At 48.7% G+C, this 26,603-nt stretch overlaps 1 protein-coding gene across 3 annotated transcripts; it reads right to left on the bottom strand.

Moving 5' to 3' along the window:
* Window positions 1-14,832: 14,832 nt before the first annotated feature.
* On the bottom strand, window positions 14,833-21,274 carry NRSN2 (neurensin 2). Of its 3 annotated transcripts, none has more exons than XM_019972798.2 (3): window positions 21,170-21,274; window positions 18,391-18,585; window positions 14,833-16,731 (listed from the first exon to the last, which is right to left on the bottom strand). In XM_019972798.2, the coding sequence occupies exons 2-3, from the start codon at window positions 18,574-18,576 to the stop codon at window positions 16,306-16,308; spliced, it is 612 nt and encodes a 203-aa protein (XP_019828357.1). In that variant the 5' UTR covers window positions 18,577-18,585; window positions 21,170-21,274; the 3' UTR covers window positions 14,833-16,305. The 3 variants fall into 3 exon arrangements, with proteins under 3 accessions (XP_019828357.1, XP_070657551.1, XP_070657550.1); XM_070801450.1 differs by lacking the exon at window positions 21,170-21,274 and adding an exon at window positions 20,335-20,500; XM_070801449.1 differs by lacking the exon at window positions 21,170-21,274 and adding an exon at window positions 18,998-20,020.
* Between the last annotated feature and the right edge of the window lie 5,329 nt (window positions 21,275-26,603).

Genomic DNA, 26,603 nt, shown 5'->3' on the forward strand with positions numbered 1-26,603 from the left:
GGCATGAGACTGGACGAGAGCAGCAGGGACTGGGTCCTTGACCAGTCCAACAGGAAGGGTTGGGAGAAGCAAAGGAATGACAATTGAGGAGTGTACTTCTGACAGCCAAGAGAATGCAGAAATCTGGATGCCAAGGGAAGAGAGAGGGTGTATCAAGGAGCAGGGAGTGTTCAAATGTCCCAAAAGTCATTGATCAGTCAAGAAAATGAAGTTAATTGAGCACTGAACTTAGAAACTTAGTGACTCTGACAAGAGCAGTTTCAATGAAGATGAAGATGCCCCCACCCTGTCCTGATTCTCCTTCTCTAATCTTTTTTTACTTTTTTCCCCTAGCACCTATCATCTTCTAACATGCCCTATACTTTAAGTATTTCTTATGTTAATTATTTATTGCATATTTTCTTCCTACTGGGATATGGGAAGGTAGAAATATGATCAGAATGGATTTAAGAGAGACTAAGAATCAGAGACAGTGAGTACAAACAATTTTTTCAAAGACTTTTGCTACAAAATGAAGTACAAGAATGAATGGTAGCTGTGGGGAAGGTTGCATAGTCAAGGGAAGCCTGTTGTCTTAAAGATCGATCCATTTACTGTTTATTGATGAATCCATTCAACCATCATCTACCATCAACCTGTCCATCCACTATTCACCACACATCTGCGCAAACATCCATTTCTCATTCGTAAGCTAAGAACTTTGTCCTGAACCTCTACAGGAGACCAACTCCCATGCCAGGCACTGCAATGCTGAGTGGAGGGAAAGAAATGGAGAACCCAGAATCTGGTGATGGTGGCTACTCAGTTTAAGTAAATTGAATGAATAAAAGAGCGAGAAAACAGGGTGTCTGCTCTCCAGGTCCTTGGTCTAGCAAGAGGACACAGGATGTCAGAGCTGAGGCATTGTCTGCGTGTCCTCTAGTACAAACCAGAGAGGAACATGTCTTGCCTGAGGTCATCTGAAGGGCCAACAAAAGAACCAGGATTCATACTTGGGTCGCCTGTCCTGGCAGACAGGTATTTTTTCCCTCCTAGGATGTTCTGTCCAGGAGGACAGAACTTAACTGGGAGCAGGAAATGTGTGAGAATACAATATTTTCAAGAAGGCAGATTTGAAAATATTTTTATTTATGTTTTGGCTCAAAATTCAAAAGGTTCAGTTCAGTTCAGTCATGTCTGACTCTTTGCCACCCCTAGTGTGCTTTGAACCGCAGCACGCTAGGCCTCCCTGTCCATCACCAATTCCCAGAGTCTACTCAAACTCATGTCCATTGAGTGGGTGATGCCATCCAACCGTCTCATCCTCTGTCGTCCCCCTTTCCTCCCGCCTTCAATTTTTCCCAGCGTCAGTGTCTTTTCCAATGAGTCAGTTCTTTGAATCAGGTGGCCAAAGTATTGGAGTTTCAGCTTCAGCATCAGTCCTTCCAATGAATATTCAGGACTGATTTCCTTTAGGATGGACTGGTTGGATCTCCGTGCAGTCCGAGGGACTCTCAAGAGTCTTCTCCAACACCACAGCTCAGAAGCATCAATTCTTCAGTGCTTAGTATTATTTATAGTCCAACTCTCACATCCATACATGACTACTGGAAAAACCATAGCTTTGACTAGATGGACCTTTGTTGGCAAAGTAATGTCTCCGCCTTTTAATAAGCTGTCTAGGTTGGTTATAACTTTTCTTCTAAGGAGTAAGCATCTTTTAATTTCATGGCTGCAGTCACCATCTGCAGGGATTTTGGAGCCCCCCAAAATAAAGTCAGCCACTGTTTCCACTCTTTCCCCCATCTATTTGCCATGAAGTGATGGGACCAGATGTCATGATCTTAGTTTTCTGAATGTTGAGCTTTAAGCCAACTTTTTCACTCTCCTCTTTCACTTTCATCAAGAGGCTCTTTGGTTCTTTGCTTTCTGCCATAAGGGTGGTGTCATATACATATCCAAGGTTACTGATATTTCTCCTGGCAATCTTGATTCCAGCTTGTGCTTCACACCACCCACCTTTTCTTATGATGTACTCTGCATCTAAGTTAAATAAGCAGGGTGACAATATACAGCCTTGACATACTCCTTTCCTGATTTGGAACCAGTCTGTTGTTCCATGTCCAGTTCTAACTGTTGCTTCCTGACCTGCATTCAGATTTCTCAAGAGGTAGGTCAGGAGGTCTGGTATTCCCATCTCTTTCAGAATTTTCCACAGTCTATTGTGATTCACACAGTCAAAGGCTTTGGCATAGTCAATAAAGCAGAAATAGATGTTTTTCTGGAACTCTCTTGCTTTTTCGATGATCCAACGGATGTTGGCAACTTGATCTCTGGTTCCTCTGTCTTTTCTAAATCCAGCTTGAACATCTGGAAGTTCACAGTTCACGTACTGTTGAAGCCTGGATGAGATACCAGGGGAACATTTCATGCAAAGATGGGCACAATAAAGGACAGAAATGGTATGGACCTAACATACCAGAATTTTGGAGAATTTTGAGCATTACTTTACTAGCGTGTGAGATGAGTGCAATTGTGTGGTAGTTTGAGCATTCTTTGGCATTGCCTTTCTTTGGGATTGGAATGAAAACTGACCCTTTCCAGTCCTGTGGCCACTGCTGAGTTTTCCAAATTTGCTGGCATATTGAGTGCAGCACTTTCACAGCATCATCCTTTAGGATTTGAAATAGCTCAACTGGAATTCCATCACCTCCACTAGTTGTGTTCGTAGTGATGCTTCCTAAGGCCCACTTGACTTCACATTCCAGGATGCCTGGCTCTAGGTGAGTGATCACACCATCATGATTATCTGGGTTGTGAAGCTCTTTTTTGTATAGTTCTTCTGTGTATTCTTGTCACCTCTTCTTAATATCTTCTGCTTCTGTTAGGTCCATACCATTTCTGTCCTTTATTGTGCCCATCTTTGCATGAAATGTTCCCCTGGTATCTCTAATTTTCTTGAAGAGATCTCTAGTCTTTCCCATTCTATTTTTTTCCTCTGTTCCTTTCCACTGATCACTGAGGAAGGCTTTCTTATCTCTCCTTGCTATTCTTTGGACTCTGCATTCAAACAGGAATATCTTTCCTTTTCTCCTTTGCCTTTTGCTTCTCTTCTTTTCACAGCCATTTGTAAGGCTTCCTCAGACAGCTGTTTTGCTTTTTTGCATTTCTTTTCCATGGGGATGGTCTTGATCCCTGTCTCCTGTACAGTGTCACGAACCTCCATCCATAGTTCTTCAGGCACTCAGAAGGTTCAGTTCAGTTCAGTTCAGTCGCTCAGTTGTGTCCGATTCTTTGTGACCCCATGAATCGCAGCACGCCAGGCCTCCCTGTCCATCACCAACTCCCGGAGTTCACCCAGACTCACATCCTTTGAGTCAGTGATGCCATCCAGCCATCTCATCCTCTGTCACCCCCTTCTCCTCCTGCCTCCAATCCCTCCCAGCATCAGAGTCTTTTCCAATGAGTCAACTCTTTGCATGAGGTGGCCAAAGTACTGGAGTTTCAGCTTCAGCATCATACTTTCCAAAGAAATCTCAGGGCTGATCTTCAGAATGGACTGGTTGGATCTCCTTGCAGTCCAAAGGACTCTCAAGAGTCTTCTCCAACACCACAGTTCAAAAGCATCAATTCTTCGGCGCTCAGCCTTCTTCACAGTCCAACTCTCACATCCATACATGACCACTGGAAAAACCATAGCCTTGACTAGACCGACCTTTGTTGGCAAAGTAATGTCTCTGCTTTTGAATATGCTATCTAGGTTGGTCATAACTTTCCTTCCAAGGAGTAAGTGTCTTTTAATTTCATGGCTGCAGTCACCATCTGCAGTGATTTTGGATCCCCCAAAAATAAAGTCTGACACTGTTTCCACTGTTTCCCCATCTATTTCCCATGAAGTGATAGGACTGGATGCCATGATCTTCATTTTCTGAATGTTGAGCTTTAAGCCAACTTTTTCACTCTCCACTTTCACTTTCATCAAGAGGCTTTTTAGTTCCTCTTCACTTTCTGCCATAAAGGTGGTGTCATCTGCATATCTGAGGTTATTGATATTTCTCCTGGCAATCTTGATTCCAGCTTGTGCTTCTTCCAGCCCAGTGTTTCTCATGATGTACTCTGCATATAAGTTAAATAAGCAGGGTGACAATATACAGCCTTGATGTACTCCTTTTCCTATTTGGAACCAGTCTGTTGTTCCATGTCCAGTTCTAACTGTTGCTTCCTGACCTGCATACAGATTTCTCAAGAGGCAGATCAGGTGGTCTGGTATTCCCATCTCTTTCGGAATTTTCCAGTTTATTGTGATCCACAAGTCAATGTGGACAGAATGTGGACAATGTGGGCAGAATGTGGACAGTGTGGACAGAATGTGGTCCACTGGAGAAGAGAATGGCAAACCACTTCAGTATTCTTGCCTTGAGAACCCCATGAACTGTTTGAAAAGGCAAAATGATAGGATACTGAAAGAGGAACTCCCCAGGTCTGTAGGTGCCCAATATGCTACTGGAGATCAGTGGAGAAATAACTCCACTCAGAAGGTACAGGGGTTTAAAAACCTCCTTCTCATTTCTGTCTCCAGCCCCTTCGTTCCTCTTTTTGGAGGCAATCAATCTCATGTGTTTCCTTTAAGACATAAGTTATGACTATTTTCCCCCTTTTATGCAAATGGGGTCATACATACAGTCCTTCAGGTTGCTTTTTTCTTCCTATTTATCTAACAATTTATCTTGTGGATTATTCCACATCAGTTCAGAAAAGCATTCCCTGATTTTTTTTTTTCAGCTTTGTAATATTTCCTCGTGGGGATGTACTGGTTTATTGCAACCATCCCTTGTGATTGAACATGTCATTATTTCCAGTCTTTCACTGTTACAAACAACGCTGTGATGTTCATCCATGTGGGAGTAGAGAGAAAGGCAGAGGTAATATCCCAGAAGCTAAATCAAAAGTTTGTGCAGGACTTCCCTGGAGGCTCACTGGTAAAGAATCCACCTGCCAGTGCAGGAGACATAGGTTCGATCTCTGATCCTGGAAGATCCCACATGCCGAGGAGCAACTAAGGCCATGTGCCAGCCAAGGAGCAACTAAGGCTATGCGCCACAACTATTGAGCCTGTGCTCTAGAGCTCAGGACCCGCAACTACCAAAGCTTGTGAGAAGTTTGTCCCGAATCCCTACAGTGCACCGACTCCCATGCCAGGCACTGGAATGTGGGGTGGAGGGAAAGAAATGAAGAACCCAGAATCTGGTGGTGGTAGCTACTCAGTTTAAGCGAACTGACCAAATTAAACAACAAGAAGACAGAGTGTCTGCTCTCTAGGTGGTTGGTCTAGCGGGAGGACACAGAATTTCAGAGCTAGGGCTTTGTCTGCATGTCATCTAGCACAAACCATAGAGCCCTAGAGCCCATGCTATCAATAAGAGAAGCCATCACAAGGAGAAGCCCACATACCACAACTAGAGAGCAGCCCCCACCTGCCACAGCTAGAAAAAAGCCAAAAATAAATTAAATAAATAAAGTTATTTTTTCAAAAAATTTGTCCATTTGCACTCTTGGTGGAAATTTCTGGATGATACTCCATTAAGATTGTGCTAATCTACCTCCTGATGTGAAGCATGTGAGAGCTTGTTTCCCCGCAACTTGGACAGCACAGGGTGTTATGGAAACTTTTGATCTTTATCTATCTGATTCAAAAAAAATGAAAGTGGCTGCATGCAGATTTTTCTGTCTCTCTGACAGATAAATCTTTTCGAATTTTATAGCCACCTATGAAGCAGAAGTGGAAGAGGAAGTCCTCAAATTTTGTCCTGCCCTGGCTGTCTCCGTGGTGGGCAGTGAGCACTCCATCTTGGGAGGTGACCCCAGGGGGTGCAAGGAGGCCCAGAGGTCAGCCTGTCAGGGGCTGTGCTTCTGAAAACGCTCAACTCCCTCTGCTCCCTCTGATCCTGGTTCTCCTCCTCCTCCCAGATGGGCTGTCTCTATCATCTTCTCCCATCTCTGCACCCCTACAGGTCACCCCAAATCTCCCACCCCCTTCCTCAGGAAGCCCTTCCCCTCTTCCTGCCACTTAATCTTTCCTTGGCCCAGAGCTTCTGGAAGGCTGGGTGAAGGTAACATTCAGCCCTCCTGCCTGGTCCCTTAAGACATCAGGGAAGGATTTCCCTGGTGGTCCAGTGGTTAAGAATTTGCCTTTCAATGCAGGGGACATGGGTTCGATCCCTGGGCAGAAAACCAAGATCCCAGATGCCTCAGGGCAGCTAAGTCTGAGAACTTCAGCGAAGACCCAGTGCAGCAAAAAAAAAAAAAAAGATAGTGAAAACACTAGAATCTCAGGCTGTCTTAGCTAGTCACTCTGCAGTTGGGTACTTAGCGATGGTCAAGCGCACACGCCTCATTGTGGGTCAGAGTGCAGAGTGAGTGTGTGCTGATGTGCATACATTGGTGTGAATCATATGGATGTGTCTCTGAGGCAGCATGGACAGAGCTGGAATCCCTACTCAGCCTCCAATCAGCGCCCTGCCGAGCCGATTGGAATCAGCCAGGAGTCTGCACAGTTCTCAGGAGCAGTCCCAGACCCCTGCCTGGCTTGCTGAGTCATCTCCTTCTCCTCCTGCCTCATTCCTTCCACTCCAGCCGTGTGTCCTTTTCTCTACTCCTTGAACAAACCAACTTTTTCCTGCCCCAGGGCCTTTGCCTTGGCTGTTCCATCTGTGTGGAACTTCTCCAGGCTCCTCCTCCTCCAGGTTGCAGGTCAAATATCACTTCCTCAGAGAGGCCCTCCTTGACCTCTGGAAGCACCGTGCCCCACCCCGGTCCCTGCGGTCTGTTCTAAGCCACACATGCATGCACGCTCAGTTGTGTCTGACTCTGCGACCCCATGGACTGTGGTCCTCCAGGCTTCTCTGTCCATGGGATTTCTCAAGCAAAAACACTGGAGTGGATTGCCATTTCCTTCTCCAGGGTATCTTCCCAGCCCAGGGATCAGACCCGCATCTGCTGTGTCTCTTGCATTGGCAGGCAGATTCTTTACCACTGAGCAAACTGGGAAGCCCGTTCTAAACCATAAGTCCATCTTATTTTATTCATAGTACTTGTCAAGGTTTGAAATGATCTCTGTGAATTAAATTGCTGTTGTCTGTCCCTCCTGCCTGCACTGGAAGGAAGAAACCCTGAGGGCAGGGGTGCTGCTGTTCTGTGTCTAGAACACAGCCAGGCACCTTCTATGTATTCAATTAAGAACTGTTAAATGAATGAATGCAAAGTGCTCAGCACATGCTTGACATATAAAAAAGCTCAAAATTGTATGATTATATAAAGGCTAGGGGCTAATATGATTATATATGAAAAATAAGCAACTTTGCTCAGCAGTGCTTACAGTGAGTCCTGTGTGATGCCATGTCTTGGGAGAAGCAGAGATATAAGACCCAGTGGATGCTGTTGAAGAATAGGTGATATAGCTGGGAAGACAAGGACTGAGGAAAAATAATTATCATGTACTGAGATCATGATGCTTTGAGTTATTCGAACAGCAATATTGGAAGTGGTTATTTTCGATCCAGTTTTTAGATTAGAAGCTGAAGGGCATGCCTAAGGTTACCCGGCTGGTCAGTGTATCTCTGAAGCACTTAGCACAGTGCCTGTGCCCAGAGTGGGGACTCAGTGGCCAAAGTGCCATTTGTACATCTGTTTGGGCCTCCCTAGAATGTTTCCAGTGCTTGGGATGCGGAGCACATGCCTGGGCACACCCCTTGCACACAGGACTAGGAAGGTGACTTTGGGTTGCATGTGTTCCTCATAACTCTGGAGCTCCTGGTGGAGAGGTGGGTGTTGAGGGCACCGGGGGCCTCTCTGCTGGGAGGTCTTTAGCCCTGGGGTCCAGCGTGTGGGCTGATAGGAAGGAGCAGCTTCCATGTAGGGCAGGGCAGGGGCAGGTGGGGGCTGGAAGAGGAAGGAGGAGGCTGCACTGGTGTTCACAGGCATTGGCAGATACCAGGCTGTGAGCGCATGTGTGCACACACACACATACACATTGTAGCATGCTGAGGATTGCTCACGCTCGCTGAGCCACTCTGTGGGTCAAAGGTCCTCCCAGGCCTCCAGCCTGACTGGTCTCCCTGGAGCTCTCAGCTTGGCAAGGCAGGACTGTGTCCATCCTGTTCACCGAGCATCCCCAGGCCCAGCCCCGGGCCAGCCCAGGGGAGACACTCAAGGCTTGTGGAGAGGATAAATTCACCCCCTTCCTCTTTCCATCATGAATGTATTACCCCTTCCTTCATTCACCATTCACTCAGGGCCTCCAGGATGCGGCTGCGCTGCTGTCTCCCTCCCTCACACAGCCTGTATCCTCGCAGTGCTCTTTCGATTCCAGGTCCTGGCAGCTCTTCTCCTGCCAAACCCAGTCCTGGACACTCCCCGGATGCACACCCAGTGGACAGCCTGGTTTCCTCCCTCCTTGTCCTTGCCCTGATCATATGTCCTGGGCAGACACTTACGAAACCTTATGAGTTCTTCCATCAGCAGGCTCCTGATGGGCTGATGCCCAGGGCCTGGCTTTGAATCATGTGCTCTGGGGCTTGGTGAGGCTGAGACAGGAAGTTCGCAGCCCTCAGTTGATGCCAACCCAGGCTGAGACTTGGAGCGGAACCAGAGTCAATGGTCCCATCGACACACACACCCATGGAGCACACCTGTGAACGGACACCTGAGGATGTGGCTGGGAACAACACACAATGTGTTCAAGGTCATAGAGAATGTCAGTGTGGGAACCATGAACACAGTCATGCAGAGTGTTCACTCATGAACACACCTGCACAACAGAAGAGAGAGACTCCACTTCCTGATATCACAGGACCAGAGTTTCAATATCTATTTAGTAGCCGTGTGACCCTGGGGAGGACATTTCACTTCTCTGAGCCTTATCTTTACTTACTTACACGCTGTAGATGCTCAATACATGTGACAGCCAAAAAAAAAAAAATCAGTAGTAAAGTAAGTGCAAATACACAATGTGTCGGTATGTCTACAGAATGTCATCACAATTTACACCCCTATCGGAGTATTCGTGAATATATATTGGTGTGCACACACTCATGTAACATGCTTATTTTAAGGCTTGTGTATGGTCCCATCAATATGCATATGGATAGATGTGTCTGTGAAGTCATTTTTTCTATCAGTGCACACCATCCCTGGGGTGGATTTCCAGAGGATTTTCTCAGCATCTGTCATGGCAGGAATTGGTGTTTATTTGGGTAGACACATATATGTTTGCCTTTGTCTGTGTGGACCTGTGAGGGATTCTGAGTACAAACCTATCCCTTATCAGGCCGATTAGCTGGTAGAATCTGTGCTGATTGGGTTATTTTTACAGCTATGGATGCCAGTGTTATGGAACATTCTAGAGCTGGACTGTTTGGGTTCCGATCTCATCTGTGTGAACCTGGGCAGGATGCTTCAACTCTCTGAGCAAAGTTTTCCTTTTTCGGAGTTGGAAATCATGGCAACCACCTTATGGATGTCTGAGGGCCAGAAGAGTTAGATAATGAGAAGAGGTGAGTACAGAGCCCACTGCAGACAAGCGCGGTGTGTGCTCCTCTCTGAGTCTCCCCGAGTCTGTCCTCTGTGAGGCCACATGACCCCATCCTTCAGTGACAGCAGTGACTCTGCTGTCTGCCTACAGGGCTGTCCTGTCCTCTACATTGTGAGGCCCTGGAGGGCAGGACCTTGTCTGAGTTATCTCCAATTAGAACCTGTGCATTGCCTGCTAATTCTGAACCACAGAGTTCTGTTCTTCCTCGACAATAACTGGCATTTATTTAACATTAGGCATTTCTGGGTGTCAGGCATGGCTGAAAACTCCTTAAGTCTTCAAACAATCTCAAGGGATTGGTATCCTTGTTGTCCCTATTTCAGAGACAAAGAAACTGAGAGGTTAAGAAACACTCAGGCTCACACAGAGACTTGAACCCCAGTAGACTGCCTCACTCTCAGCCCGCTCTCATTTGGGATGAAGAGTTTGGGGCATGAATGTTGCTGAATTCCTGGCTCCTGGACTCCCCAGTAGGCTCTCACCCCACCTTTGTGAATACCTCCCCACCCATGTGAATATCCTTTGTTTCTCTCTCACACCCTAGGGCATCTCAGCTCCCTGCCCTGGCACAGCGCCCCTAGAGGCAGATGGTATCTCCAGGTCACCCCTTCTTTGATCCAGTAAGGGGTGAGGTGGAGGAGCTCCCTTGAATCTGGACTTGAGAAATAAACACACACATACCCCCCACAACCCCAGCAGGAATAAGGGAGGAGATGCAAGCCCGCAGGAGGGAGGAATAGCCTCTGGGTGGCGATGGGTTTGGTGTTCAGGCTTTGGTGCTCAGGCTTTGGACCCTGCCCATCAGCCTCCCTTTCTCTCCCAGGTCTTCCCACTTCAGAGATAAGAGGGCATGTAGGTGGGAAGAGATGGGAATACCAGACCACCTGACCTGCCTCTTGAGAAATCTGTATGCAGGTCAAGAAGTAACAGTTAGAACTGGACATGGAACAACAGACTGGTTCCAAATCAGGAAAGGAGCACGTCAAGGCTGTATATTGTCACCCTGCTTATTTAACTTAGATACAGAGTACATCATAAGAAACGCTGGGCTGGATGACGCACAAGCTGGAATCAAGATTGCCAGGAGAAATATCAATAACCTCAGATATGCATATGACAGCACCCTGATGGTAGAAAGTGAAGAAGAGCTAAAGAGCCTCTTGATGAAAGTGAAAGAGGAGAGTGAAAAAGTTGGCTTAAAGCTCAACATTCAGAAAACTAAGATCATGCCATCTGGTCCCATCACTTCATGGCAAATAGATGGGGAAACAGTGGAAACAGTGACAGATTTTATTTGGGGGGGGCTCCAAAATCACTGTAGATGATGACTGAAGCCATGAAATTAAAAAACACTTATTCCTTGGAAGAAAAGTTATGACCAACCTAGACAGCATATTAAAAGGCAGAGACATTACTTTACCAACAAAGGTCCGTCTAGTCAAGGCTATGGTTTTTCCAGTGGACATGTATGGATGCGAGAGTTGGACTATAAAGAAAGCTGAGTGCCGAAGAATTGATGCTTTTGAATTGTGGTGTTGGAGAAGACTCTTGAGAGTCCCTTGGACTGCAAGGAGATCCAACCAGTCCATCCTAAAGGAAATCAGACCTGAATATTCATTGGAAGGACTGATGTTGAAGCTGAAACTCCAATACTTTGGCCACCTGATGTGAAGAACTGAGTCATTGGAAATGACACTGACGCTGGGAAAGATTGAAGGCGGGAGGAAAAGGGGACGCGACAGAGGATGAGATGGTTGGTTGGCATCACTGACTCAGTGGACCTGAGTTTGAGTAAACTCTGGGAGTTGATGATGGACAGGGAGGCTTGACGTGCTGTAGTCCATGGGGTCGCAAAGAGTCCGACAACGACTGAGCTACTCAACTGAACTGAGGCTGGTGGAAACAGCTTCCCTCAGGTGCAAGGAAGCTGTCAAACTGCTGAGTCGCCGTCACCTTTCAGGAACACTAGAGGGCACCCTTGAGGCAGCTATAAGCTGTAAGTCTATTTAGTGCCCCCACGGCCCCTTGGGTTTCCAGGAGCCACTGAGGCCCAAAGCCTTGAGTATTCCAGTGTTGGGTGGCACACCCTACAAATGTCAATCAGGCCAAGGTGGCTGATAGTGTTCAAGTCTTCCATATCCTTACTGATTGTCTACTTGTTCATTTATTGAGACAGAGAGTAGAAATCTATGCCATGGCTTTGAAACTCTCTCAGGGAGGTCAGTTGGGGTGACTCTAGGTCTCCTGGCATGCACTGGTTTCCTGGCGGATTCCTTGGTTCTTCCAGTGGGAAGGGTGAACCTGATTCCTGTTACTCCATCTTAACCAGAACAATTATATTATTTTTTAAAGGTTTTTTTTTTGGAAATAATTTTAGATTTACAGAAGACTTGCAAACACAGTAGGGGGAGTTTCTACATACCCTGCAGCCATGTCTCCTTGCTCTCCTGCAATCATTCACAGTTTCTTGGCCTTTCCTTGTTTTTGTGACCTTGACAGTTTTGAGGAGTGCTTGTCACATGTTTTGTAGAATGTCCTTCAATTGGGGTTTTCCCATAATTAGGCTGAAGTTCTGGATTTGGAGAAGAACCCAACACAGGTGAAGTATGCTTCTCATTGCATCATTTCAGGGGTCCGTATGTTACAGGGAAGAACAAAAATCGAACTATATGTTGGATCTGTTTCTTTTACTTTGTTTAACCTGTGTTGCTTTTGTTCACTAAAAGTATACTGTATATATACAATGGCCTGCTTCGGGGAACCCTAACCCTCTGCCTAAAGGTTAAGCCAAAGTGTCTTTGTTCAGGAAAACATTCTGACCCTGTCCACTTGTGAATGGCTACCAGAGAGAAGAAATTAACACATCCCCTCCCAGGACTGGCCATTCCAGGAGATACTTGCAAGACTTATGGACTTCCTCACCTCCTCCCCCTGAAGAAGGAATTCATAGGGCCTGGACTCCATCTTTGGAGAAGGAAATGGCAACCCACTCCAGTGTTCTTGCCTGGAGAATCCCAGGGGCGGTAGAGCCTGGTGGGCTGCCGTCTATGGGGTCGCACAGAGTCGGACACGACTGAAGCGACTTAGCAGCAGCATCAGGACTCCATCTTAGGCCTGTTCATGCTGATCATGCTCGGCCACCTTTCCAATGGACTCTGAACTCTGTGTTTAGTGCCTATGAAAACAACAACAGAAGGATAAGACCCCCTCCAGACAGGGGAACCTTGAAGCTCTATCTAGGTTACTCATCGCCTAAGAGAAAACATACACTAATTACCCCTTCCTCCGGACAGGCCATAAATTTTCCTGTATCTATTGGAGTGTGACCTCGGGTTTGATTGTTGGCTAATTCTTTGACTGTTTGAGCACATGAGCACATAGCACGTGAATGATGGGGTTATTGGGATTGTATTTTCCTTGGTTTATGTAAGTCTCAAGGAATTTGGAGTGGTGGGTTCAGACACGTACACATGGGGTGTAAAAGATTTTCACAAATGCTGGTCGGGGTCCTTGGCTAAGAGGAGACTCTGCCTTGGGCCCGCGGGTGTAATAAACTGCACTCCACTATCTGCATTGTCCTTCTGAGTGAGTTTGTTTCCCGGAACGTGTGGCTACAACACCCCTCTCTGCCCTATAAAAGAAATTGGCATCCAGACTCTGATAAGAGCGTTATTTTGAGATATTAGTCTGCCATCTTCTCCATTTGTTGGCTTTCCTTGTAAAGTCTTTATTCCCTACCTCAACACCGTCCCTTGACTTACTGATCTGCCGTGCAGCAAGCAGATCAAGGTTGGACTTGGTAACATATAAAACCAACTAAACTTGTTATTGGAGACACGAATGTTGATCATTTGCTTAAGGTAGTGCCTGGCAGATGTCTCCACTGTGAGGTCACCATTTTTCTCTTTCCACATTCAGAAAACAAGTTGCCAAGTCTGGCTCACACTCTAGGGGGAGGGGAACTAAGCTTCACTGCCCAGGGGTGGGGGAGGGGTGGGGGGGTGGCGGTCGGGGGTGTGGACACATGTTAACTACTACTACCACCCCACCTACGGAAGTTAATAAATATTTGGAGGGGAGATACTTTGAGACTATGCAGATCTACTATTTAGCTTTCAAGTTTCACTGGCTCATTTTAGCATTCATAGGTGGGTTTCACCTGCAGCAATGATTCCTGCAGTGTGCTCAGGGCGATTTCCCTATTTCTCTCAATCCTTCTGCAGTTATTAATTAAAAATTCTTCTGCGAGAAAGATCTGTACCTTCTCCCTTATTAAGTGTATTCAGTTTTATTATTTTTAAAATGTTAAGGTTAATTATTTTAAAAAACATTAATAGTCACACCGTTCAAAATTCAAAATGGATGAAAGAGCATGTGATACCAGGGTCCCTCCCACCCCGACCCAGCCACCCAGCCACCCAGCCCCCAGTGCCCTCCCCAAAGGCAACCAAAGTCAGGAGAGATTTTACGCATATGCCAGCAATGTCCATACCTATTCTTCTTTTTATGCAAGTGGCTTAGAGGTGGTCACAGTGCTGCACCTGGCGCCTTTTCACTTAACAATTTAACCTGGAAATCAGTTCAGATCAGTCCATGAAGTGCTTTCTCATTCTTTTATGTAGAGTCGCAGTATGTAAGGCTACCATGGTTTATGAACTAGTCCTTGTCAATAAACACGGGTGGGTTATTTCCAAATGTTCTCTGTTACAATGTTGCAGTTCCAACATGTAGAATTGAACCTTCAGATTTACCTGCTCAAGAGGTAGGGGTCAATATACTTTCTATTTGGATGTTGCTAAGCTGCCTGTCTTGTAGGCTGCACCAGTTCACACCCTCCCATGACCTACAGCCCATCGGGTCACAAAGAGTTGGACATGACTGCAGCGACTTAGGACGCACCTCATAGGTTGTCGTGAAGGTTCAATGAGCTCCTGTCTGTAAGGCCCTGAGAACAGGGTGTGCCAGAGGAGGCTAACTGTATTTATTTTCCTGGACAAGATCCCACTTTTAGCTCCAGCTCTGGCTCTCAGAACCCCCTCCTCCCATCCTTCTCAGAGATGAGGACAGAAATTTGTCAAGTTGGCTGAGAAATTTCCCATCTCACCTGTAAAATGATGATAATCATCCACTTTCTCTAAAGATTATTGTGAGGAGCGAATGAGAAATAATGGACCTAATTGCCCAGCACACAGTAGGTGTCATAAAAGTCTCCTTCCTCCCTTTCCGGCCCCTGGTGGTCAGGGAGAAGAGAAGCAAAGTCAGTATCCGTGTCAACTGTTTATTGAAAGGAGGGGCGGGGGGTGGGGGGTGGAGCCGGGAGGGTGAAAGATGGGGGGAAGCAGTAGAGCCTGCCTGCTGGAGGAGGACTGCGGACCCTCTCAGGATGGCCTGCCCCAAATCCCCCTACCCTCCCATACCCCCACTCGGTGAGACTGAGGGGAGATGGTAGAGGCATGATCCTTGGGCCTCTTTCTCCAGCTGTCCTGGAGCTCCACCTAGTGGTTGGGAACAGAGATGCTGCATCTGGCTGGGGAGATGGACCAGTGCCTTCAGAAGGCACATTTGTTGCAGTGTTTCTAGGTGGGTGGGCTCTGAGGGGCAAAGACATTCCAGTTCTCCTGTCTTCTAGCTCTTAGAGACCATTTAAATGCATGTCCAAAGTATCTTCTGAGCCACCTGGGACCATTAGGCATCAGCCAGTCTCTCTGGGAGACTAGAGTCTGATGTTGGGAAAGACTGAAGGCAGGAGGAGAAGGGGATGACAGAGGATGAGATGGTTGGATGGCATCACTGACTCAATGGACACAAGTCTGAGCCAGCTCTGGGAGATGATGAAGGATAGGGAAGCCTGGCGTGCTGCAGTCCCTGGAGTTGCAGAATTGGACATGACTGAATGACTGAACAACAACAACAGCAAGTCTCTCTGGGCCAAACCTGTGCCATCCCTGCAGGGTCCCCTGAAGGCCAGGAAGGTGTGGCATTCTGCTCCAGCCGTACAACAAAATCTAGAGTCTAGAGACATGGGTCCAAGTTCCTGCAAACACAGGCAGGCAGACTGCCAGCCTCTCTCAACCACCTTATCTGTAAACTGGGACTAGCTCAGGATGGGGTGGACTCAGGGGCTCTGACAGCAAAATGCATAGAAAGCATACTGTAGGGGGTCAATACTTTCACACCATCCTGGTCCTAGTGAGAATCTTTGACTCATCCCAAGGCATCCTGGTGCAGCTGACAGAGGGAGGGGTCAGTGGGTAAGAAGGACCCTAATACCCCTCCCCCATCTTTGCCTATGGCAGGTAATACTTATATCCTGGGGAGAAAAAGAAAGTCATGGAACTCTAGAATCTGGTCCACATCGTTCATAGTATAGAGGCAGGAACCGATGGTCTGAACGCGTGAGGGACTTGCCCAAGGTCATATAGAGGAAAGAGTGTGGATAGGGTGAGGGAGATGTTTTCTGTTTCTGAATGGCCTTGTAGAGGAGGGATGGGTGGGCAGTTTTGTGGGGACTCAGGGAAGGCTGGCATCTTGGATGAGTTAGGGCCCCACCCCTGGGAGGGGACACAGAGATGTGAGGTCCAGACTTTCTGACTTGGGGTTGGGCCTTCTAGGGGCTTCCATGGAAGGAACCCCACTGAAAGGGATAAGTTAGGGATATGGTGGGAAGGTGGGCTGTGGTGGAGAGGAGGAAGCCTCTAGACCCCAGGTCTGGCTCCTCCTCTGGCTGCATGGGCAACTCAAAAGTCCCGCTTGGGCTGGATGGTCTGCACAGAGGATTGCCCAAAGTGGCTGGTGGGTGGCGGGAACCAAGACTGGCCACTGGCATCACGGAAGATGGGGGACAGCTGCTGCTCCAGCTCATCCCCGAAGACCTCCACGTGGCCGTCGGCTTCAGTGTCCAAGGGTTCCGCCTTGGTGTCCTGGCCCAGCCAACCAGTCATGGCCCAGATCAGGCAGATGGCCAGCAGGGTCCCAGCTGCCCCGCAGAGCACTGTGCCTGCCAGGCGGCAGGTGACCAGGGCCTGGTTGTAGTCGGCCGCCTGCTGATCCAACACCAGGAACTCGCCTTCTCCGATGCCCTCCAACTTTGGGGGCACTGCGTAGCCAGTGATCAGGGCCGCCATACCCAGCAGCAGAAGCAGGGCACCAGAGGATAAGCTGATCTGGAGGGAGGCAGACAGAGGTAGTCAGAGTCAGCTGGGGCCCCAGGCCAAGGGATCACCTTGGATCCCAACTGGACTTTAAGGTAACCCTTTAAGAGATCGGGTCACAGACACACCTACCAGGATCCGACAAGAGGCACAAACTGTCATGTTCTGTTTGGAACCTTAAGGACTCTGGACTAACTTCCCTTGAAGCCCCCACCCAGCAGTGGATTTCTTCTGCCAGCCTTGATTCCTCCTCCATCATCCTTTGGGTCCCATCTTATCCCTTTGTCCCATCTACCCTCTACCTCTATCCCTCTGTTGGGTTAACTTCTACACATCCCTCAGATCACAGGCATCTCAGACCTCACCTCTCCTAGTACACCCTTGGACAGGGTCAAGCGCCCTGCTCTGTACTCATGCAAACTCTGTGCCCATTTGTTCTTCAATGCACTCACCTTGGTGCACACTTGGACATGTACTTTGGTTATTATGTATATGGTGTCTGCCCACTATACCAGACTGAGAGTGGAGAAAGCCACAACATCAGAGACAGTCTATCTGGGCTCCCGAGGGGGCTTCTGTGCCTAACACGGTGCTCGTACAGAGCAGTAGCTGAGGGAGTGTTTGCAGAATGACTAAATGAACCATAACTAAAAGTTCCTCAAAGACAGGGGCCACATCGTCTTAAATTCTGTGTCCCCCAAAACCTAGCACACTGCTTGGCAATAAGGAGGTGCTCAAAAACTTAAAATATATCCTTTCTCCTGGAAGTCTTCCCTGATCACCCCAGGCACTGAGGGCATTTTCTGTCCTGGCATCCTATGTACACTGGGGCTGAGGTTGTGCATTCACTGTGCAGGCTGGCACCTCGCCTTCCCACTAGAGTGAAGCCTTTTGAAAGCAGAGAGGAGGGACCCTCTGTCTCAAACTTACTACAGTATTTATCAAAGAGCATTGTAAATACTCGGTTCCCGGCCACCTCCATACCTTTACCCACACGGTGCTCCCTAACTGACCCCTCTCCGTGACTGCTAAGAACATCGACTGTTTGTTTCTCCCATGTCTTCCACTCCCCTGGCAACAGTCCCTCAACATTTCACTGGGAAGCCACAGGAAGATCTGAAGGAGGTGAATCCTTCTTCCTACCAGTCAGCACATACCATCGCTCTGGCCGTAGTCATTGGCTCAGGGCTTGGCAACTTGCCAAGCAGACCCAGTCAGAGCTGATGCAAAACTTGCCAGTACTTTTTTGTTTTGTGAAAAGCATTGTTTCTTTTCTGAAGGAAATACAGGAGGAAATTCTAATTTCCTTCAGATGGTGTGGAATAAGAGACTGAGGGTTATCACGGAAGCAGCCATTTGGAGAACACGTGGGGGCCGCCTGATGCTAAGGGGCTGCAAGGGTATTACGGGGAGGCTGAAGGAAACCTTGAGTCTCCAGTGTGATGGTTTGAACTGCCGGATCGAACTTTGCCTGAAGACACCCAACCCCTGGTCTCTACTATAAAATGAGTAATATTTCCCCTTTATTCTTGAAACTCATTTGAGTTGGCTTTCCTGTTGCCTGAACATGCAAGACTCTGACTTGCTACACAGTCCCTGTCCTTTCCATCCACTGGTCCCCCTCCTCCCTGAAACCACAGGATATGACGAGTGCTCCTCTGCCCTCCTTACCTTCCAGCACAGTGTGGGCCAAGACTGGTGAGGGCACAGTACGGGAGGCCCCTCAGGGTCATCGCTGAGGGTGGTACCTGCACAGTCCTCGTAGAAGAGGTGCAGATAGGAGCGGACCCCATACCATTTGCCGTCTTCCACGTTCGGGCCTCGGCTGCAGCCACAGGGACGGTCACAGCTCGGCATCCTGGGTCCCTGTGGGGTGGGCCAGGTGCAATGGACAGAGGGAGGGGTCAGCGAGGGCTGCCCATGGAGACTCTCCAAGGACCCCTGAATTTTCATGCTCCTTTTACCTCTCCACACATTTTAAGCAACTCACACTCTTAGCAGAGCCTGCCCTTCTGGAATTCTGGCCTGTCTTTCCCTGAGTATAGTGAGAATGAGCCAAGGCCTTGCGTGTTTAGCCCATAGCCTGGCAATTTGTTGGTGGCAATAAATGGGCGTGTTAACTCTGGAGGTAGCCCAGGCTGGGACTGTGGGTTCTGGAGCCTGACTGGCTGGTTTGGAATCCAGGATCCACCACGTCCTGGCTGTGTGACGTTCAGCAAGTGTTTTCACCTCTCTGAGTCTCAGTTTCCTCATCTGTAAAACAGAGCTGATCATATACCTGCTTCATACAGTTATTGTGTCCAGTGCCAAGAAATGATAGCTTCTGTGATTATCACCGTGATGTCTTCGTTGTTTTATCCTGAATCTCTCAAGTCCCATGTCTAGAGTGAGAGCTCCTCATCTCCATTTCCTCTCCAAATGTCTTCCCCTTAATTTCCCCGCCTTTCAAGGTACTCTGGGGGCTAACTGTCATGGCTGTCACTTGTCCCACAAGGTGGAGCTCCCCAAACTGCAAGGTCCTCAAAAATCCCTCCCCAGGGCTGCCCTTTCAGAAGGCAAAAATCTCTAAGTCCCAAGACATCTTGACTCCATAGAAGGTGACAATCAGAGGCCCTCAGGCTACAGGGCTGAGGTTCAAGATCGGATTTCTATAGACACCTTCCTAAGGATCTTGCTTCTCACAAGTGGAGACACAGAGGCCTAGGAAATGGAGGGTACTGTGTATCCACACATCTTTAGGACTAAAAGCAAAGGGGTTGGGAGATGCTGGGAGGGACTGGGCTCCCCTCCACCCCATGATGGCTCGAAGGCCCTCTGAACAGCTTCAAACAAAATGAAGTAATGTGGTTACACTGAAGGATAAGACAAATTTCTAGCCCCCTCTCGTTTCTAGACTGTGGTCTTCAAATCCTGTGTAGAGAGACTCACCAGCACACAAACAGATACCACAGAAACACACATACACATACACACACACACACACACACACACGAGAGACATACACAGATAGATGCACACACACACACACACACCCCAACACAAACACACAAACACCACAGAGACGTACAGACAGCCACACGTAGATCATATAGAGACACACAGCACAAAGAGGCACACCACACAAACCCATACACACAGACACAGACACACACACACACAGCGCGTATTGGAGGTAATCCTATGGATCCACAATGGCACAGAGGTGCGGCTTTAACACTCGTCCATAAATCGCAGGTCTCCACAACTCTCACCCAAAACGCACGCGGGGAACGGAAAAAGCGTAAAAGACATCGCCCCGCCCTCTCTCCCGCAATTGACAGACAATGAGAAAAGCGCAAGACCAAAAACGAAAGACGGAGAAGGAAGACCGACTGAAGTCGGTGGGGAGAGCCGGCGCCCCCGGAGGGGCGAAGGGGGCGGGCAGAGGCGGGACTCTACAAAGGGGTTGGCCAGAGCGGGGCCCGCCCCGGGGAGGAGGCCGGGGTGGGTGAGAAGACAGCAACCACTGTGGATGGTCCTGGGGGGTGGGGGCAGGGAGGGGCGCGGGGTTCATACGCCTGGGTTAGCTCCTCCCTTGCATCTCACTGTCCCTTTTCTCCAAACACACACGATCACCTGATCCCAGTGGCGTAGGAGCAGGAAGGTGACCTTGACGCTGTCCCCGCGCTCGTCGACCTGGCCCCTCCCTCTCCTTTTAGGGTTGCCGGGAGGCGGACAGGCGGTCTGGGGAAGGGAGGGAGATGGTGCTGAGGACTCCGGACCTAGGTTGCCATAGGAACCGCCGGGGAGCTGTCCTTAGGCAGGAAGCGGGAGGAGCTCCGGGAAGAGGAGGGGGCTCCTGGGTTCGGGGGATGGAGACTGCGGCCAAGAGGTGAGCGATGACAGGCTCAAGGACCAGAAGATGGATGGAGTCTCTCGCTTATAATGGGGTCTCAGTTCTCCTTCCCAGACCCCCAGACCCTCTCACTCCAGCATCCAATTTCTCTCTGGCCAGAAGGTGCCGGGGAAAGGGTGGTCCGAGGCCCAGGAAAGCAGGCCAACTCCCCCCGCCCCCTAGCGCACACTGTTTCACACCAGACCACAGGTTCCCTGGTCAAGATTAAGCGCATCCTTCTCCCTAGAGGGAAACTGAGGCAGAGAGAGGTGGGGATGAGTTTTCCGCAGAGAGGTGGGTGGGGTCTTGTCCTGGAGGCCTCCGCCCAGCCTATCGACCCTGAAGGGTCTCGGAGCGTGGGGGCTGGTGCGGGGTGGCTGATGAGACCTCTGACCCCTGCTCCTTCCCTGGGACCCCACCTCCCAAAGCCCGAGGCACACCAGGGCTGGGGCACCGCTGTTCTGCCCGAGGAGGGACACGGCCAAACTGGGGGTGCGGCAGGGATGGGGGGCTCTCCGGGTCTTGGGAGGAGGCGGGGCGGGGGTCGGGCCGCGCGTGGAGCGGGGCTGAGCTCACCTCTTGGTCCGTGGTCTCTGCCGAGCGCGAGCACAAGCAGAGCAGAAGCGGGTTGTGTTGGCGCCTGCGCCGCAGTCAGGGGGCGGGGGTGACACGGGGGTGGCGGGGGCGCCAGCCCGCCCCGAGAGCTGGCTCTGCAGATTTCGGACCCCTGCAGGACTGTGAGCCCCTCTCCCCTTCCAAGAAGTCTCTTCTCTCTCAGAGACCCCAGACCCCTCGCGTGGACCCCAACACCTCCCTGGACCCGACTCCCTCATGCGGCCCCTCAAACTCCTCCCCTGACTGCTCCATCAATCTCTCAGCCCTCTGACTGAAGACCCTTGACTCTGCTGAACCTTCATTTCCTCACTTGGAGAAAAGGAAATCAACCCTGAATGTTCATTGGAAGGACTAATGCTGAAGCTGGAGTTCCAATACTTTGGCCACCTGATGTGAAAAGCTGACTCTAGAAAAGAACCTGATGCTGGAAAGATTGAAGGCAGGAGGAGAAGGGGACAAGAGAGGATGAGGTGTTTGGATGGCATCACCAGCTCGAGGACATGAGTTTGAGCAAACTCCTGGAGATAGTGAAGAACAGGGAAACCTGGCATGCTGCAGTCCATGGGTCGCAAAGAGTCAGACACCACTGAGCAACTGAACACCAACATTTCTTCACTCCATCCTCAGTTCCCGCTGGGCCTCCATCTCCCTCAGGGACCCCTCACTCGCTCATCTCCTGGCCACAGCCCCATCCTCTTCACAGGCTCCCTGCTCTCTCTCCCAGCCCCCACCCATGGTTGAGCCCCACCTCTCTCCCCCTGGGTTCTTACTAAGAAGTCCCCTCCTGCTTGCATCAGAAGCCCCTTGTCTGACTAAAGTCCTCACCCTCTCACTGAGTCCCCCATCTTCTGTCCATTCTCTCCCTCTGTGAGTCCCTACCCCTTGCTGAGGATGGACGCCACTTATCTTGAGAAGGGAGCTGGTGTGGGAGAGGAGGTGTTGGGGGAGACAAGTCCTTTCTCTTCTGGAAGGATCTTCCCTTGCTCTCTCTCCCAGCATACCCCTAGCTCTGTCCTGGGCAGTGTGTGTCTTCCAGCCCATCTCCCTAGAGAGCCAGCCCTTGCCAGGCAGCCTCATTCCTTGTCATGTGTCCACCCACAGCTTTGGCTTTGTCCCACATTTACTGTATGGTCTTGGCAAAGTCACCACGCCTCTCCAAGCTTCTTCAGGCACCAATGCACACATGTGCTTTTATGCCCTGAGTGTCCAGTCTGTCTTTCCTTGGGTTGGAAGTGGGGGACACAGGGATGCATGAACTCTGCAAAGTGAAGACACTTCCTCTTCACTCATTATTGTATCCCCGAGCCTCACATGGCACTTGGCATTGAACTGGGAGCTCAGTAAACACATACTGAACACAGACTAATAGTAGCAAATATATGATGCTCCGGGTGTGCAAAGGGCTTCTCTAAGTGCTTTGTGTGCACTACTTACACACTTTTAATTACATGTGTGTGTGTGTGAGAGAGAGAGAGGAAGAGGAATTCCTGGAAGTCAAGACTGAAGGCCTCCCCTGTGACAGGAGATGAAGCTGGAGAGGAAGGCAGACCTGAGATCCTTCAAGGCCTCACAAGCCAAGGTAAGGAATTTGGCCTTCAACCCAAGAGTAGTAGGGAGCCACGGAAAGGTTGTAGAGGGGAGGGATGTGCTGTGATCTGCACTCTGAAAAAATCTGTCTGGCTGCTGATCCCTTGGAAGAACAGATAGAAAGCTCAAGCATGGGAACAAGTCAGTCAGTCAGTCAGTTCAGTTGCTCAGTCGTGTCCGACTCTTTGCAACCCCATGAATCACAGCACGCCAGGCCTCCCTGTCCATCACCAACCCCAGAAGTTCACCCAAACTCATGTGCATCGAGTCGGTGATGCCATCCAGCCATCTCATCCTCTGTCGTCCCCTTCTCCTCCTGCCCCCAATCCCTCCCAGCATCAGGGTCTTTTCCAATGAGTCAACTCTTTGCATAAGGTGGCCAAAGTATTGGAGTTTCAGCCTCAGCATCAGTCCTTCCAATGAACACCCAGGACTGGTCTCCTTTAGAATGGACTGGTTGGATCACCTTGCAGTCCAAGGGACTCTCAGGAGTCTTCTCCAACACCACAGTTCAAAAGCATCAATTCTTTGGCGCTCAGCTTTCTTCACAGTCCAACTCTCACATCCATGCATGACCACTGGAAAAACCATAGCCTTGACTAGATGGACCTTAGTTGGCAAAGTCATGTCTCTGCTTTTTAATATGCTATCTAGGCTGGTCATATCCTTCCAAGCAGTAAGCGTCTTTTAATTTCATGGCTGCAGTTACCATCTGCAGTGATTTTGGAGCCCACAAAAATAGTCTGACACTGTTTCCACTGTTTCCCCATCTATTTCCCATGAAGTGATGGGACCGGAGGCCATGATCTTCGTTTTCTGAATGTTGAGCTTTAAGTCAACTTTTTCACTCTCCTCTTTCACTTTCATCAAGAGGCTTTTTAGTTCCTCTTCACTTTCTGCCATAAGGGTGGTGTCATCTGCATATCTGAGGTTATTGATATTTCTCCCGGCAATCTTGATTCCAGCTTGTGCTTCTTCCAGCCCAGCGTTTCTCATGATGTACTCTGCATATAAGTTAAATAAGCAGGGTGACCATATACAGCCTTGATGTACTCTTTTTCCTATTTGGAACCAGTCTGTTGTTCCATGTCCAGTTCTAACTGTTGCTTCCTGACCTGCATATAGGTTTCTCAAGAGGCAGGTCAGGTGGTCTGGTATTCCCATCTCTTTCAGAATTTTCCATAGTTTATTGTGATCCACACAGTCAAAGGCTTTGGCATAGTCAATAAAGCAGAAATAGATGTTTTTCTAGAACTCTCTTGCTTTTTCGATGATCCAACAGATGTTGGCAATTTAATCTCTGGTTCCTCTGCCTTTTCTAAAACCAGCTTGAACATCTGGAAGTTCACGGTTCACATACTGCTGAAGACTGGCTTGGAGAATTTTAAGGATTACTTTACTAGTGTGCGAGATGAGTGCAATTGTGTGGTAGTTTGAGCATTCTTTGGCATTGCCTTTCTTTGGGATTGGAATGAAAACTGACCTTTTCCAGTCCTGTGGCCACTGCTGAGTTTTCCAAATTTGCTGGCATATTGAGTGCAGCACTTTCACAGCATCATCCTTTAGGATTTGAAATAGCTCAACGAATTCCATCACCTCCACTAGCTTTGTTTGTAGTGATGCTTCCTAAGGCCCACTTGACTTCACATTCCAGGATATCTGGCTCTAGGTGAGTGATCACACCATCGTGATTATCTGGGTTGTGAAGATCTTTTTTGTACAGTTCTTTTGTGTACAAAGGAGAACAAAGGAGGCTCCATATTAGAGATGATGTCTCCTTGCACAGAAATGAATGGATTCAGAGGTGTTAGGGGGTAAAATGAAGTGCTGGAATAGCAAAAGGTTGGAAACAGGTCTTCCCTAGTGGTACAGTGGATAGGAGTCCACTGCCAGTGCAGGGGACACGGGTTCACTCCCTGGCCCAGAAAGATGCCACGTGCCACAGAGCAACTAAGCCTGTGCACCAGAACTACTGAGCCGGTGCTCTAGAGCCTGTGAGCTGCAAGTACTGAACCCACATGCTGCAATATGAAGCCCGGGTGCCTAGAGCCTGTTCTCTGCCACAGAAGAAGCCACTGCAATGAGAAGTTTGTGCACCGCAACCAAGAGTAGCCTCCACTCGCCACAACTAGAGAAAGCCCTGGTGCAGCAACGAAGACCCAGCGCAACCAAAAACAACTAACTAAATAAATAAACTTTAAAAAAAAAAAAGATTGGAAATAACCTGCAGCAGTTTTAAAACATGGCTGCAAATTCTTTAGCGCTTCTCCTACAATGAGGTGGGACATAGGTACTCTCTCTTTGTATCTCGGGTGAGTCGACGACTGTTTCAACCAATAGACCATGGTGGAAGTGATGCTCTGAATTCCGTGGCCAGGACATGAAAGGACAGGCACTTCCCCTGGAACTCTAGTTTTTGGAGACCTGAGGTACCATGCAAGAAATCTGCTGCCCTGAGGCTACCATGCTGTGAGAAAGCCAGAATCATATGGAGAGCCCGCAGTAACCACCATCCCACCTGAGCTTGGTCTGTGAGTCATCCCCATTCAAGCATCAGTCAAGGGAACAAAAAAACAGCCAGATGATTCCTGTCCACAGTGGGCTGAATCAGCTTCGGCTCCGATGATGTGAGAGAGGGGATGGATGGGACTGGGGAGTCCATGGGAAGGGATGAGGTCACATGTATGGGTAGGTGGTTTGGCATTGAGCCAGCAGAATAGGCAGGAGTCAGTGCCCTCTGAGACCCAGGGAAGGAGAGAATGAAGGCCACGGAGAAGAGGGGCGTGGTGTTTGTGAGTTGAACTCTGGAGCCAGACAGAGCCAGTCTTGAATCCCCAGTTCTACCACTCTCTGCTTACGTGACTTCAACGCTCTGAGCCTTAGTTTCCCTAACTGAGATAAAATCGAGACGATATTGCCTCTCAAAAGGGTTATAAGAGTGAAAATGAGATGTGTATAGATAACGCTTAGCAAAGCACCTGGAACAGAATAAGAACTCAAGATATTATGGTCATTACTACTATTTTTATTGTTTGCGGGTGAGGAGGGAAGGAAGTTGAGTGACAAGAAACGTGATAAATTGAATGTTCTTTAGGAAAACAAGAGGTGTTATCAATTAAGACACAGAGGGCTTATAGCTCCAGGGTGGAGCATCTGACCGCAGAGAGAGGAAGGTTTTAGTACCTTCCCTTTGAAGTACCCCAAGGGTGGTAAAGCAGACACAAAGGCCACATATTTTATGATTCCATCCATATGAAATGCCCAGGCTCAGAAAATCCATAGAGACAGAGAGCAGATTAGTGGTTCCTAGGGGCTGGGATAAGGGAGGAATGGGAAGTGACTGCTTGGTGGGCTTCCTTTTGGGGTGATGAAGATATTCCAGAACTAGACAGTGGTGATGATTGTACAGCATTATGAACAGACCAAATGTTGCTAATGATACATTTCATGTTGTATATATTTTACCATTTTTTTTAATGGCAGTAAAGATTTGGGCACTCAGTGATGATAATGATGGTGATGGATACCACGTATTAAGCATTTACTATGTGCCAGGAAATTTTACTTCTCAATAACCTTATGAGATAGGAGCTATGATAATTCCTATTTTATAGATGGTAAACCTGGGTGTGGGAAGGTAAGTCCCTTGCCTAAAGTCTGCCACAATGTGGCAGAATCTGAATTTGCTCTGATGGTTTTATGGCTGTGATCTGTGGAGACAGCAGTCTGCATGGCTGTGACTTTCTTTGGCTATGTCAGAACTGGGAGAGAAGAAGGCTGCTGGTACCCCAGCTCCTGGGTTAGGGTT

Source organism: Bos indicus, chromosome 13, assembly GCF_029378745.1.
Source record: "Bos indicus isolate NIAB-ARS_2022 breed Sahiwal x Tharparkar chromosome 13, NIAB-ARS_B.indTharparkar_mat_pri_1.0, whole genome shotgun sequence".
NCBI lineage: Eukaryota > Metazoa > Chordata > Mammalia > Artiodactyla > Bovidae > Bos > Bos indicus.

Bases quoted from the DNA above. Each gene is read 5' to 3' on its own strand.
- NRSN2 (XM_070801449.1), bottom strand. The intron at 16,732-18,390 runs GTAAGGAGGGCA...GCCTCCCTCCAG, and splicing joins GGCCCACACTGTGCTGGAAG to ATCAGCTTATCCTCTGGTGC.